Source organism: Oncorhynchus mykiss, chromosome 13, assembly GCF_057628025.1.
Source record: "Oncorhynchus mykiss isolate SJ-2025 chromosome 13, ASM5762802v1, whole genome shotgun sequence".
NCBI lineage: Eukaryota > Metazoa > Chordata > Actinopteri > Salmoniformes > Salmonidae > Oncorhynchus > Oncorhynchus mykiss.
In genome coordinates, this window is record NC_143034.1 from 33,565,902 (window position 1) to 33,580,256 (window position 14,355).

At 42.3% G+C, this 14,355-nt stretch overlaps 2 protein-coding genes across 5 annotated transcripts in view; one reads left to right on the top strand and one right to left on the bottom strand.

Annotated features, from left to right (window-relative positions):
* LOC110486043 (spastin) overlaps nt 1-5,482 on the bottom strand; it is a 34,544-nt gene extending 29,062 nt beyond the window's left edge. For all 4 annotated transcript variants that reach the window (XM_021557356.3, XM_021557355.3, XM_021557354.3 and 1 more), the window contains exon 1: nt 4,931-5,482. In XM_021557356.3, coding sequence (XP_021413031.3) covers nt 4,931-5,288 — 358 coding nt within the window. In that variant the 5' untranslated portion in view covers nt 5,289-5,482. The remainder of the gene's footprint in view (nt 1-4,930) is intronic.
* LOC110486044 (protein dpy-30 homolog) lies at nt 4,938-7,936 on the top strand. Its single transcript, XM_021557359.3, has 5 exons — nt 4,938-5,551; nt 6,885-6,925; nt 7,019-7,066; nt 7,391-7,533; nt 7,727-7,936. The coding sequence occupies exons 1-5, from the start codon at nt 5,542-5,544 to the stop codon at nt 7,797-7,799; spliced, it is 315 nt and encodes a 104-aa protein (XP_021413034.1). The 5' UTR covers nt 4,938-5,541; the 3' UTR covers nt 7,800-7,936.
* Nucleotides 7,937-14,355: the final 6,419 nt, after the last annotated feature.

A 14,355-nucleotide genomic window follows, 5' to 3' on the forward strand; every position in this document is an offset into this window, starting at 1 on the left:
TTAGGTCAGTTAGGATCACCACTTTATTTTAAGAATGTGAAATGCCAGAATAATAGTAGAGTGATTTATTTCAGCTTTTATTTCTTTCATCACATTCCCAGTGGGTCAGGAGGAATGGGCCGAAATTCACCCAACTTATTGTGGGAAGCTAGTGGAAGGCTACCCGAAACGTTTGACCCAAGTTAAACAATTTATAGGCAATGCTACCAAATACTAATTGAGTGTATGTAAACTTCTGACCCACTGGGAATGTGATGAAAGAAATAAAAGCTGAAATAAATCACTCTACTATTATTCTGGCATTTCACATTCTTAAAATAAAGTGGTTATCCTAACTGACCTAAGACAGGGGATTTTTACAAGGATTAAATGTCAGGAATTGTGAAAAACTGAGTTTAAATGTATTTGGCTAAGGTGCATGTAAACTTCTGACTTCAACTATATGTGAGAATACTATTCATTGACTACAGCTCAGCGTTCAACACCATAGTGCCCTCAAAGCTCATCACTAAGCTAATGACCCTGGGACTAAACACCTCCTTCTGCAACTGGATCCTGGACTTCCTGACGGGCAGCCCCCCAGGTGATAAGGGTAGGTAACAACACATCCGCCACGTTGATCCTCAACACAGGGGCCTCTCGGCGGTGCATGCTCAGTCCCCTCCTGTACTCCCTGTTCACTCATGACTTCATGGCAAGGCACGACTCCAACACCATCATCAAGTTTGCCGACGACACAACAGTGGTAGGCCTGATCACCGACAACGATGAGACAGCCTATAGGGACAGGCCTACAGACAGCCTCATGGTCCAAACACACTAAGACAGTCGTGAATAGGGCACGACAAAACCTATTCCCCCTCAGGAGACTGAAAAGATTTGGCATGGGTCCTCAGATCCTCAAAAGTTTATACAGCTGCACCATCAAGAGCATCCTGTCTGGTTGCCTGGTATGGACTCTGCTCGGCCTCCGACCGCAAGGCACTACAGAGGGTAGTGCGTACGGTCCAGTACATCACTGGGGCCAAGCTTCCTGCCATCGAGGACCTCTATACCAGGCGGTGTCGGAGGAAGGCCCTAAAAATTGTCAGACTCCAGCCACCTGGAGTCAGACTGTTCTCTCTGTTACCACATGGCAAGCAGTACTGGAGCGCCAAGTCTAAGTCCAAAAGGCTTCTACCCCTCCAAGCCATAAGACTCCTGAACAGCTCATCAAAGGGCTACCCAGAACGCACTTTTACACTGCTGCTACTCTCTGGTTGTTATCTATGGATAGTCACTTTAACTCTACCTTCATGTACATATTACTTCGACTAGCCGGCGCACATTGACTCTGTACCGGTACCCCTTGTATATAGCCTTGCTGTTGTTATTTTACTGCTGCTTTTCAACAAAAATAAATTACTTATCACTTTTTCATAACTTCTTAAAGTATTTTTGGTTAAGGGCTTGTAAGTAAGCATTTCACTGTAAGGTTGTTGTATTCTGTTGTACCTGTTGTATTCGGCGCATGTGACAAATATGATTTGATATACAATATCCAGTCAACCCCTGAGTGTCTGAAATAGTTTGGGACTGGTGTGACTGTGTGCACTAGGATAAACCTGAGCAAGTACAGTATAGTGGTAGAGTACAGTAAGCCCCTTGGCACGTCGCTCCAGCCAGTGCAGTAGGTCAATCGAACATTGGCAGAGAAGACGAGGATGCAGATGTGTGGGTTTCCAGGGCTGGAAGATTAGGCTGGATTCCAGTATCTCTGCTTTACTCCAACTACTATGATAAAGTGATAAAGCAGATGATCAGTTGTCTTAAAATTCTGCCTTCAGCAAAGTAAGGGTTTGGCTTATCTATAACCTGACTCTTAAGACTAGAGGTTGACCGATTAATCGGAATGGCCGATTAATTAGGGCAGATTTCAAGTTTTCATACCAAACAGAAATCTGTATTTTTGTACACCTATTTTGGCCATTTTTTTTGTTACACCTTTATTTAACTAGGCAAGTCAGTTAAGAACACATTCTTATTTTCAATGACGGCCTAGGAACGGTGGGTTAACTGCCTTGTTCAGGGGCGGAACGACAGATTTTTATCTTGTCAGCTCGGGGATTCAATCTTGCAACCTTACGGTAAACTAGTCCAACGCTCTAACCACCTGATTACATTGCACTCCACGAGAAGCCTGCCTGTTACGCGAATGCAGTAAGAAGCCAAGGTAAGTTGCTAGCTAGCATTAAACTTCTTATAAAAAACAAATCAATCATAATCACTAGTTAACTACACATGGTTGATGATATTACTAGTTTATCTAGCGTGTCCTGTGTTGCATATAATCGATGCGGTGGCATTTGCGAAGAAGGACTGTCGTTGCTCCAATGTGTACCTAACCATAAACATCAATGCCTTTCTTAAAATCAACTGAAGTATGTATTTTTAAACCCGCATATTTAGCTAAAAGTTAATTGTGTCACTTCTCTTGCGTTCATTGCACGCAGAGTCAGGGTATATGCAACAGTTTGGGCTGCCTGGCTCGTTGCAAACTAATTTTTCAGAATTTTACGTAATTATGACATAACATTGAAGGTTGTGCAATGTAACAGGAATATTTAGACTTATGGATGCCACCCGTTAGATAAAATACGGAACGGTTCCCTATTTCACTGAGAGAATAAACGTTTTGTTTTCGAGATGATCGTTTCTGGATTCGACCATATTAATTACCTATGGCTCGTATTTCTGTGTGTTATTATGTTATAATTAAGTCTATGATTTGATAGAGCAGTCTGACTGAGCGATGGTAGGCACCAGCAGGCTCGTAAGCATTCATTCAAGCAGCACTTTCGTGCTTTTGCCAGCAGCTCGTCGCTGTGCTTCAAGCATTGCACTGTTTATGACTTCAAGCCTATCAACTCCCGAGATTAGGCTGGTATAACCGATGTGAAATGGCTAGCTAGTTAGCGGGGTGTACGCTAATAGCATTTCAAACATCACTCGCTCTGAGACTTGCAGTAGTTGTTACCCTTGCTCTGCATGGGTAACGCTGTTTCGAGGGTGGCTGTTGTCAATGTGTTCCTGTTTCGAGCCCAGGTAGGAGCCAGGAGAGGGACGGAAGCTATACTGTTACACTGGCAATACTAAAGTGCCTATAAGAACATCCAATAGTCAAAGGTATATGAAATACAAATCGTATAGAGAGAAATAATCCTATAATTCCTATAATAACTACAACCTAAAACTTCTTACCTGGGAATATTGAAGACTCATGTTAGCTTTCTTACATGGCACATATTGCACTTTTACTTTCTTCTCCAACACTTCGTTTTTGCATTATTTAAACCAAATTGAACATGTTTCATTATTTATTTGAGGCCAAATTGATTTTATTGATGTATTATATTAAGTTCAAATAAGTGTTCATTCAGTATTGTTGTAATTGCCATTATTACAAATAAATGTTTTTTGATTTTTTTAAATCAAATCGGCCGATTAATCGCTATCGGCTTTTTTTTTGGTCCTCCAATAATCGGTGTCGGTGTTGGAAAATCATAATTAGTCGACCTCTACTCAAGACACCACTGTGCAAAATAGCTTGGGGATGAGGTTAGCTTATGACAGACCTAGGAGTCTGGGAGAAACATAATCAATACATTTTGTGTGTTTGCATTGAAAACACAGGTCTAACTAACCAAACTCACCAACATGATGAAAGTATAGCCTTTCAAAACAGCACTGACTGTAGACTGTTTTCCAAAGTGTTCCGGCCCCTGTGTATTGAGGGTAGGAGTTTCTTAAACACAAGCAAGAGGAACGAAATGGGGAGAGACCTACCTGAATTTGTCCAATAGAAACTTTTGTTTTAGTTGCAAAACCTTCCCTTTTCCAACTGTTTAACTAATGATAACACCCCAGTTACAGTACATTGGAACAGTGTAAATAGTCAGGGAGGAACTCGATTAATTCAGTTCGCTCATGCATGATGACACGGCCAACTCGGAGAGGAGAATCTGAGGCATTTTCCTCCCTGCTGACGATACCAATTAATGTCGGCTCACATCATCCAAGCACATGTCTATTGATCCCCTGGGATCACACAGATTGGAGAAAGGCACATGCAGATAGGCAGTAGCTCTGCTGTTATACTGTATAGGCTTGTGTGTGTGGACAGTATATTGGGAATATAAACTGTTCTGGTTTCAAAAACACGGTGGCACAAAGGAGGACAAAGCATATATATATTTGCTGTTTTTTTTTTTTTGCATATCCATACAGTATTGCCTATCATTGTTACTTTCATTTTGTTAACAAACTATAAAACATTCATTGGCACCTTAATTTATGCAGGCTAGTTATACTAGTTTGTGTCCCCCGCACTCAGCCACTAACATATTGCCCCTGGGCATACCATATGGCTGACCCTATTCAGCCAGTCTGAGACCTAGGTTGAGTAGGCAGGCACATTCTCCTAGCCATATTGAAAAGTCTGCATAACACTGTCAACTGGCTCAACATTAAGCCATTGTAGTAATAATGTGGTGGTATTAATGGACAGACATGTATCTGCAGTCCAATAAGCTAATATCTCTTTGTGATTGCATACTGAATGTCATTGACATAACAACTGTTCTCTTTGTCTGCATGATGACATTATAAAAACGGTGGTGGTTTCAATGGAAAAGTCCGAATAAATAAAATAAATATGATGGGATCAACACTTCAGCACCACACCTTGGGTAAAGAGCCTGCGTTTGAATCAATAGACCTAGTTAAATTTAACCAGTTTTGTTTCAATCTGTATTGACAGTAGTATCTTTGTTTGCATTATCCACACATCGGTGTATGACAGTTGATAATTTGACAACTGCTGTTTAAGCCCAGCTAGCCAACAGTCAGTGGTGCTGCTGCAAATAGCAGTCACACTACACTGAAAAAATACCTTTGTCATCCTCGTCAATTCTCAGAGCCACTGAGATGTACTCGAATGCTTGTTTGTGGCTGTTTCGGATCTGCTCGCCGCTGTCCTGCTTGCACACCTTGTTCGCATGTTCATCTGCTGCCCGTTGTTTGGGTCTCGCAACCATAGCGCGAGACATCCGCTCGCACAGCCAGGCGAAGAGTACGCCAAAATTCAAGACTAGGACACGGAGCACTGTAAACAACGCCAGCAGTGGGTAGAAGAAGTAGTACACACTTCGTTTATGCAGTGACACCTGGACGCAGATGTCCCCTCCGTCGGGCGGGGACCCTGCAGGGCCTCGCTTCTTTCTGCTGCTTCTTCCTTCCGGAAAACTCATTCACCCGACGACTTGCTATCGTATCCATTACATTACATAGCCTTTTGCTTGGGTTCAACTTTTGAAGCGTCTATAGTTGCCATATATTCTCCGACATTCAAATGTTGATAAAATTGGACGGGGCGGTTACCAAACGAACAAAAGGGTAAGAGAGGAGGGGCACGCGCCCTCTTGTCCTATCAGAGAAAGTACGTAACTGCAAACAAGAGTTTACGTAGAGACCACCCACATTGCGTAAATACTAACAACAAACATGGCGGACGGTAAGTGAAATGTTCGTTTATCGGCACCTTTGTGAGTTATATTATAATTGTAGTCAATTTTAGGGATACATTTAGCTTGAAATATTTCTTATACCCCAACAATTGGTTTAATCCAATCTGATCTCTCCGTAACAGTCATTGGTTCACGGTGGAAGGTCGTTGCCAACATGATAACGTTAGCTAGCCAACGAGCTAAAGTAACGTTACTTTACTCGCCTCTAGAATTCATTTAACGTTACTCTAGCTAGCCCGCCTGTAGGGTACCTTCTTTGGCTTTTAAGAATAGATGGTAATGCTATGTTACTAGTCATCTACCTGAATTTAGTCTGGAGTAAGTGTGCGTATCTTATAGGTAAACGATGACAGAACGACCGTCCTTGCGGTTGTTGACATTTTGAAATTGTTTCTGATCGGTCTCCGAATGATTCTGAAGACATTTACGTTAACTGACTGACTGTCCTCTTCGGGTACGTTCGTAAATTCACTCTGGAGTGCCAGTATGCGCTCTCGGTGTACGTAAATTCGATGCGTTTCGCAGGGCGTTTAGAGCGCACACTGGACGCTCTGGCCAAGGAGTTTTTAATTTCCCCATTATTGAATCAGGCAGGCCAGTTGAGAACAAGTTCTCATTTACAACTGAAACCTGGCCAAGATAAAGCAATTTACAACTGAGATCTGGCCAAGATAAAGCAAAGCAGTGTGACAAAAACAACAGTTACACATGGGATAAACAAACGTACAGTCACTAACACAATATAAAAAATATGTACAGTGTGTGCAAATGTAGTAAGATTGGGGAGGTAAGGCAATCAATAGGCCATAGAGGCGAAATAATTACAATTTAGTATTAACACTGGAGTGATAGATGTGCAGATGGTGTGCAAGTATAGATACTGGGGTACAAAATAGCAAATAACAATATGGGGATGAGGTAGTTGGGTGTGCTATTTACAGAAGGGCTGTGTATGAGTAAGGTTGATCTGACCTCACAATGGCAGTCAATCACCCAAGCTAACTGGCTAAAGGTAGATAGCTTGCTAGCTACTTCCAGACATAAATGAGAGAGAACCTCACTCTGGCCATTTGACTTGCCCTGGCAGAGCTGGTTAGGCTGTTCTCATGTTATCCAGAGTGTTGGTGACTGCAACTGTGCTACTGGCAACAATTTAATTAAGCTTTTTTGTCTATTTTTACTGACAATGGCCATATTCAACAGGTGTTGAGCGTTCGTAAATTCATCAGTTATTCTGCGCTCTGAAATCGGAGTAGATAGCCAGAGTGAATTGCCTAGAATGTAGTAATGTTAGCTGACATTAATGTATGTTTCTCTCAGATCACACAGACGCAGACCAATCTATGGAGGGGAACACTCCAGTAAGTCTATTACAGATGTAGTTAGGGATTTGAAGTGGTTCTCTTCATTTAAAGTCGTGTTTTATAGTTAGACTAATTTCTGCTCCTTTTTAGATTGCTGAAAACCCCCATTCTGAATATGGACTGACAGAAAACATCCAGGTATGACCATCAATATAATTATTGTGCCTTTCAGAAAATTATGTCCATGAAAAGGGGTCAATTTCTAAGACTCAAACTATCACACTGCATTGTGGTAACCTTGCTTGTCTACTGAACAAGCACTGAATGCACAGCTCTCTAACATAGCAGGCACTAATATGTGAAGCCTATGCTTTTTGGTACAAATTGTTTAGGCTACATTGCATGAGATTGCAATTCTGAGTACACTTTTGAGACGCTTACAAACATGGATAGTGGCGTGAGTAGCAGTAACTTGTGACATTTCTGTATCTCTGCTTCGTCTTTCACCACCTCATTGTGTAGAGAATAGTGGAAAATGAGAAAGCCAACACAGAGAAGGTCTCCAAACAGAAGGTGGATCTGCAGTCGCTCCCCACCAGGGCATATTTGGATCAGACAGTGGTGCCCATTCTTCTTCAAGGCTTATCTGTGTTGGCCAAGGAAAGGTATGTTGAAAATGTCTGTGCAGGGGCTCAGATTTTTTTCCCATTCACATTTCTGTGTGACATGCTTGGAAATGCATTTGTAAAAAATGCATTGAACAGGCAGTACTATGAAAAGGGAAGAGCATTTGAGTAACAATTGTCAAGCTAATATACTTTAAAGATGTGCCTTTCTCCATTTTGTCTTCTCTTTCAGACCTACAAATCCTATTGAATTCTTAGCAGCCTTCCTTCTCAAGAACAAATCACAGTTTGAAAATCGAAATTAAGCCCCAGACGGATGGAAATGTGCACTTTGAGGCCATATGTTTAAAATGAAGAAAATTGTTGTTTCTGTCAATGGTTATGTTTGCTAATGATAGTGTGTTGTTTTTTAAACCAGAATAAAGATTGTGCTGCAGGGAAATATGGTACTCTTCTTTTAGGGCAAATGTCAGCAGTAAACTAATATCTACAAAACAGACACACACTAGTGTGCACCTTAAGTTCCCTTGCATCATGGACCCCTTCAGGGTAAACTATTCTAAATTCAGTCTATTTACCAAAATGCCTACAAGAGGAAACATTGCTTTTAAATTAACAATATCCTCTGTGATATAACATTGAGAACTAGTCCAGTCCATGTTTACATATTGCCAAATTACACATGTAATATTCCAGTGCCTATTTATTTTACCACTAGTTGAGCTATAGAGCTGGTGATGAACCCCTTTGATAAAAGGGTCAATCTCAGACGCCGCAACCTCCATTCTATTAATCATTAATTTTAGAATCAAATCAAATTTATTTATATAGCCCTTCGTACATCAGCTGACATCTCAAAGTACTGTACAGAAACCCAGCCTAAAACCCCAAACAGCAAGCAATGCAGGTGTAGAAGCACGGTGGCTAGGAAAAACTCCCTAGAAAGGCCAAAACCTAGGAAGAAACCTATAGAGGAATCCGGCTATGAGGGGTGGCCAGTCCTCTTCTAGCTGTGCCGGGTGGAGATTATAACAGAACATGGCCAAGATGTTCAAATGTTCATAAATGACCAGCATGGTCAAATAATAATAATCACAGGCAGAACAGTTGAAACTGGAGCAGCAGCATGGCCAGGTGGACTGGGGACAGCAAGGAGTCATCATGTCAGGTAGTCCTGAGGCATGGTCCTAGGGCTCAGGTCCTCCGAGAGAGAAAGAGAGAATTAGAGAGAGCATACTTAAATTCACACAGGACACCAGATAGGACAGGAGAAGTACTCCAGATATAACAAACTGACCCTAGCCCCCCGACGCATAAATACTGGAGGCTGAGACAGGAGGGGTCAGGAGACACTGTGGCCCCATCCGATGACACCCCCGGACAGGGCCAAACAGGAAGGATATAACCCCACCCACTTTGCCAAAGCACAGCCCCCACACCACTAGAGGGATATCTTCAACCACCAACTTACCATCCTGAGACAAGGCCGAGTATAGCCCACAAAGATCTCCGCCACGGCACAACCCAAGGGGGGGGGCGCCAACCCAGACAGGAAGATCACATCAGTGACTCAAGTGACGCACCCCTCCTAGGGACGGTATGAAAGATTCCTAGTAAGCCAGTGACTCAGCCCCTGTAATAGGGTTAGAGGCAGAGAATCTCAGTGGAAAGAGGGGAACCGGCCAGGCAGAGACAGCAAGGGCCGTTCGTCACACTCCTGGGCCAGACTACACTCAACCATATGACCCACTGAAGAGATGAGTCTTCAGTAAAGACTTAAAGGTTGAGACCGAGTTTACGTCTCTCACATGGGTAGGTAGACCATTCCATAAAAATGGAGCTCTATAGGAGAAAGCCCTGCCTCCAGCTGTTTGCTTAGAAATTCTAGGGACAATTAGGAGGCCTGCATCTTGTGACCGTAGCGTACGTGTAGGTATGTACAGCAGGACCAAATCAGAGAGATAGGTAGGAGCAAGCCCATGTAATGCTTTGTAGGTTAGCAGTAAAACCTTGAAATCAGCCCTTGCCTTGACAGGAAGCCAGTGTAGGGAGGCTAGCACTGGAGTAATATGATCACATTTTTTGGTTCTAGTCAGGATTCTAGCAGCCGTATTTAGCACTAACTGAAGTTTATTTAGTGCTTTATCCGGGTAGCCGGAAAGTAGAGCATTGCAGTAGTCTAACCTAGAAGTGACAAAAGCATGGATTAATTTTTCTGCATCATTTTTGGACATAAAGTTTCTGATTTTTGCAATGTTGCGTAGATGGAAAAAAGCTGTCCTTGAAACAGTCTTGATATGTTCTTCAAAAGAGAGATCAGGGTCCAGAGTAACGCCGAGGTCCTTCACAGTTTTATTTGAGACGACTGTACAACCATTAAGACTAATTGTCAGAATCACCCTTTCATCCATTGTTAGATTTGTGCTCTTGGAATTAATTTAGCAGAAGTACCACTTTATTGCACAACACAAAATCCATCAAACTTCATTTAAGTGTATTAATATAAAATGTTACAGCATTACATTCTATAAAATATATATTCAATATAAAGACTACACACTTTGTTGCATTCAAACAGCATACCAGTATTTTAGCTTTAAGCTACCGGCAAGTTTTGGTCTTCAGTAAGCATTTAGAACCTAGACTGCAATACAAACTGATGAACAGAGAATATCAGTTTGGATTTCAGGCTAGTTAGGACCATCATGCTTCATGTTTAGTTTCTGTTTTCGGGCTCTCCGGGATGTTTCCCCTAGGTACAGATCTAGCATCAGCCTCTCCCCCAATCCTACACCTTCACCATACATAGCAGCAATTATCAAAATAGAGTGTATGATTTGACTTCCATTTGGTTTCAAACCAACTATTAGAAAATGTAAAGTTAAATAATTTCCTACAAGTCATACAAGATTAAATCAATTGTTGACAAATAGAGTGCCTCAAACATAACTTTTATTTGAATCTGCTTGATTGTCTTGCTTATTTACAGAAGGGCAATGGGGGTTAGAAGTGAAGACAAAATAGACTTGCTTTCAAGACATTAAAATCAATGTAAAAAAAAAAAACTTTATTTCATGAAAATAAACACCAAATACACTCTCACCTCGATGCCTGCTTTATATAGCAAGCCCCAGACAGACAGATTCACTGTCTGTAGGAGCTAACCATTTTTGTGACCGGGTTTATAGGTCAGAATAATCCGATCCGATTGTGATGTCATGCTGTGGGGGCCAAAAACTACATCCCACCTGAACAGGCAAATTCCAGGAGTAAAAAAATAAACCTCACACTAAAAGGGAATTATCATTTTCCCAATTTCAGAGTTATTTTGACCTTGGTGGGAAAATACAATTAAATCAAGTTTTGGACTGCACTGCCCCTTTAAAAACCAGTAGCCTTGAGCAGAGATTTGACTTGAATGGATCACTGCAGCATGCCTTGACTGTTCAAGTTACCACTTCACTTGAACTATTGAAGTGCCAAGTTATCCTCAAAAGAACCCAAAGTTGGTTGAGTGGGACATAAATGCCTAATTCAATTTGATCTATAGTGCGTAATACAAATGTGATTTCTCCTGATCATTCACATTGTCCTATTTTTCTGACCTGCATCTTATCAAAATGGACCTATCTAATGAGAAGAAACAAATTGACGCCATCCTATATCTGGAAAATAACAGACAGAAAGTTTCGGATTTTTGCAATGTTGCGTAGATGGAAAAAAGCTGTCCTTGAAACAGTCTTGATATGTTCATCAAAAGAGAGATCAGGGTCCAGAGTAACGCCGAGGTCCTTCACAGTTTTATTTGAGACGACTGTACAACCATTAAGATTAATTGTCAGAATCACCCTTTCATCCATTGTTAGATTTGTGCTCTTGGAATTCATTTAGCAGAAGTACCACCTGCCACGTTGAAGGGGAAGTCAGATGTAGAACTGATGGGCAGCGAGGTTGTCCATAAAAGGGGCGGACCAGGTTATCTGTAGAGAAGTAGAATACCAGGCCGAAGGTGATGGCCCTCCCAATCTCCTTCTTGTATATGGCCAGCAGCAGAAGAGTGAGGCAGAGTCCCTGTGAGGCACAGAAGGGGTCATTAAAAGAACGTTCAAAGTTCATACCATTCGCAACCAAAGCTCATGCTGATGTTGGCATCATTCTGTAGTTATTATCTGAACCATTCTGACATCGGACCATCGTCCTACATCCTCGGAACAGGAGGTTATATTGTCGTCAAGGGCTTATATAGGAAGGGAGAGGAGGGCGTGTTTGAAAAGTTTTATAGCCCATGTCCCTTCACAGGGGCGGGCCACTGATTGAGCAGAGCCCTATCTTATGAAAACCCAAATCTCACATTTTAGAAGCTAAAATCACATTTCATATTCAAACATTTAAATTGAACAATAATTCCATGTGAATCCGATAACTCTGATGTGTAGCCTTTCCACTGTAGAGTTTATGTCATCTTATCATTGATGAGAATATCTCAGATGACAACTGAACTGACATCATATTCATTAAGAAAAATAACAAATAATTTGAGCGCAGCAGTAAAATAACAGGAGTGAGGCTGTATACAGGGGATACCGGTACAGAGTCAATGTGCGGGGACACAGGGTAGTCGAGGTAATACAGTGGGGCAAAAAAAGTATTTAGTCAGCCACCAATTGTGCAAGTTCTCCCACTTAAAAAGATGAGGCCTGTAATTTATCATAGGTACACTTCAACTATGACAGACAAAATGAGAAAAAAAATCCTGAAAATCACATTGTAGGATTTTTAATGAATTTATTTGCAAATTATGGTGGAAAATAAGTATTTGGTCACCTACAAACAAGCAAGATTTCTGGCTCTCACAGACCTGTAACCTCCACTCGTTACCTGTATTAATGGCACCTGTTTGAACTTGTTATCAGTATAAAAGACACCTGTCCACAACCTCAAACAGTCACACTCCAAACTCCACTATGGCCACAACCAAAGAGCTGTCAAAGGACACCAGAAACAAAATTGTAGACCTGCACCAGGCTGGGAAGACTGAATCTGCAATAGGTAAGCAGCTTGGTTTGAAGAAATCAATTGTTAGGAAATGGAAGACATACAAGACCACTGATAATCTCCCTCCATCTGGGGCTCCACGCAAGATCTCACCCCGTGGGGTCAAAATGATCACAAGAACGGTGAGCAAAAATCCCAGAACCACACGGGGGGACCTAGTGAATGACCTACAGAGAGCTGGAACCAAAGTAACAAAGCCTACCATCAGTAACACACTACGCCGCCAGGCACTCAAATCCTGCAGTGCCAGACGTGTCCCCCTGCTTAAGCCAGTACATGTCCAGGCCCGTCTGCAGTTTGCTAGAGAGCATTTGGATGATCCAGAAGATGATTGGGAGAATGACATATGGTCAGATGAAACGACAATATAACTTTTTGGTAAAAACTCAACTCGTCGTGTTTGGAGGACAAAGAATGCTGAGTTGCATCCAAAGAACACCATATCTACTGTGAAGCATGGGGGTGGAAACATCATGCTTTTTGGGGCTGTTTTTCTGCAAAGGGACCAGGACGACTGATCCGTGTAAAGGAAAGAATGAATGGGGCCATGTATTGTGAGATTGAGTGAAAACCTCCTTCCATCAGCAAGGGCATTGAAGATGAAACGTGGCTGGGTCTTTCAGCATGACAATGATCCCAAACACACCGCCCGGGCAACGAAGGAGTGGCTTCGTAAGAAGCATTTCAAGGTCCTGGAGTGAACTAGCTAGTCTCCAGATCTCAACCCCATAGAAAATCTTTGGAGGGAGATGAAAGTCCGTGTTGCCCAGCAACAGCCCCAAAAAACCTTGTGAAGACTTACAGAAAACGTTTGACCTCTGTTATATACCCTTTGTTGGCAATGACAAAATGTTGAGATAAACTTTTGTTATTGACCAAATACTTATTTTCCACCATAATTTGCAAATAAATTCATAAAAAAATCCTACAATGTGATTTTCTGGATTTTTTCCCCCTCATTTAGTCTGTCATAGTTGAAGTGTACCTATGATGAAAATTACAGGCCTCGCTCATCTTTTTAAGTGGGAGAACTTGCGCAATTGGTGGCTGACAATACTTTTTTGCCCCACTGTATGTACATGTAGGTAGAGTTAAAGTGACTATGCATAAATAATAAACAGAGTAGCAGCAGCATAAAATACGGGGTGGGGAGGGTACAATGCAAATAGTCTGCATACCCATTTGATTAACTGTTCAGGAGTCTTATGGTTTGGGGATAGAAGCTGTTTAGACCTAGACTTGGCACTCCGGTACCGTCTGCCGTGCGGGAGCAGAGAGAATAGTCTATGACCAGGGTGGCTGGAGTCTGACAATTTTTAGGGCCATCCTCTGACACCGCCTGGTAATGAGGTCCTCGATGGCAGGAAGGTTGGCTCCAGTGATGTGCTGGGCCATACGCACTACCTTCTGTAGTGTCTTGCGGTCAGAGGCTGAGCACTTGCCATACCAGGCAGTGATGCAACCATGCTCTCGATGGTGCAGCTGTAGAACCTTATTAAAGATCTGAGGACCCATGCCGAAGCTTTTCAGGCTCCTGAGGGGAAATAGGCTTTGTCGAGCCCTCTTCACTACTGTCTTGGTCTGTTCGGACCATGATAGTTTGTTGGTGATGTGGACACCAAAGAACATAAGGCTCTCAACCTGCTCCACTACAGCCCTGTCGATGAGAATGGGGGCGTGCTCGGTCCTCCTTTTCCTGTAGTCCACAATCATCTCCTTTGTCTTGATCATGTTGAGGGAGAGGTTTTTGTCCTGGCCCCAGACGGCCAGGTCTCTGACCTCCTCCCTATAGGCTGTCTCATCGTG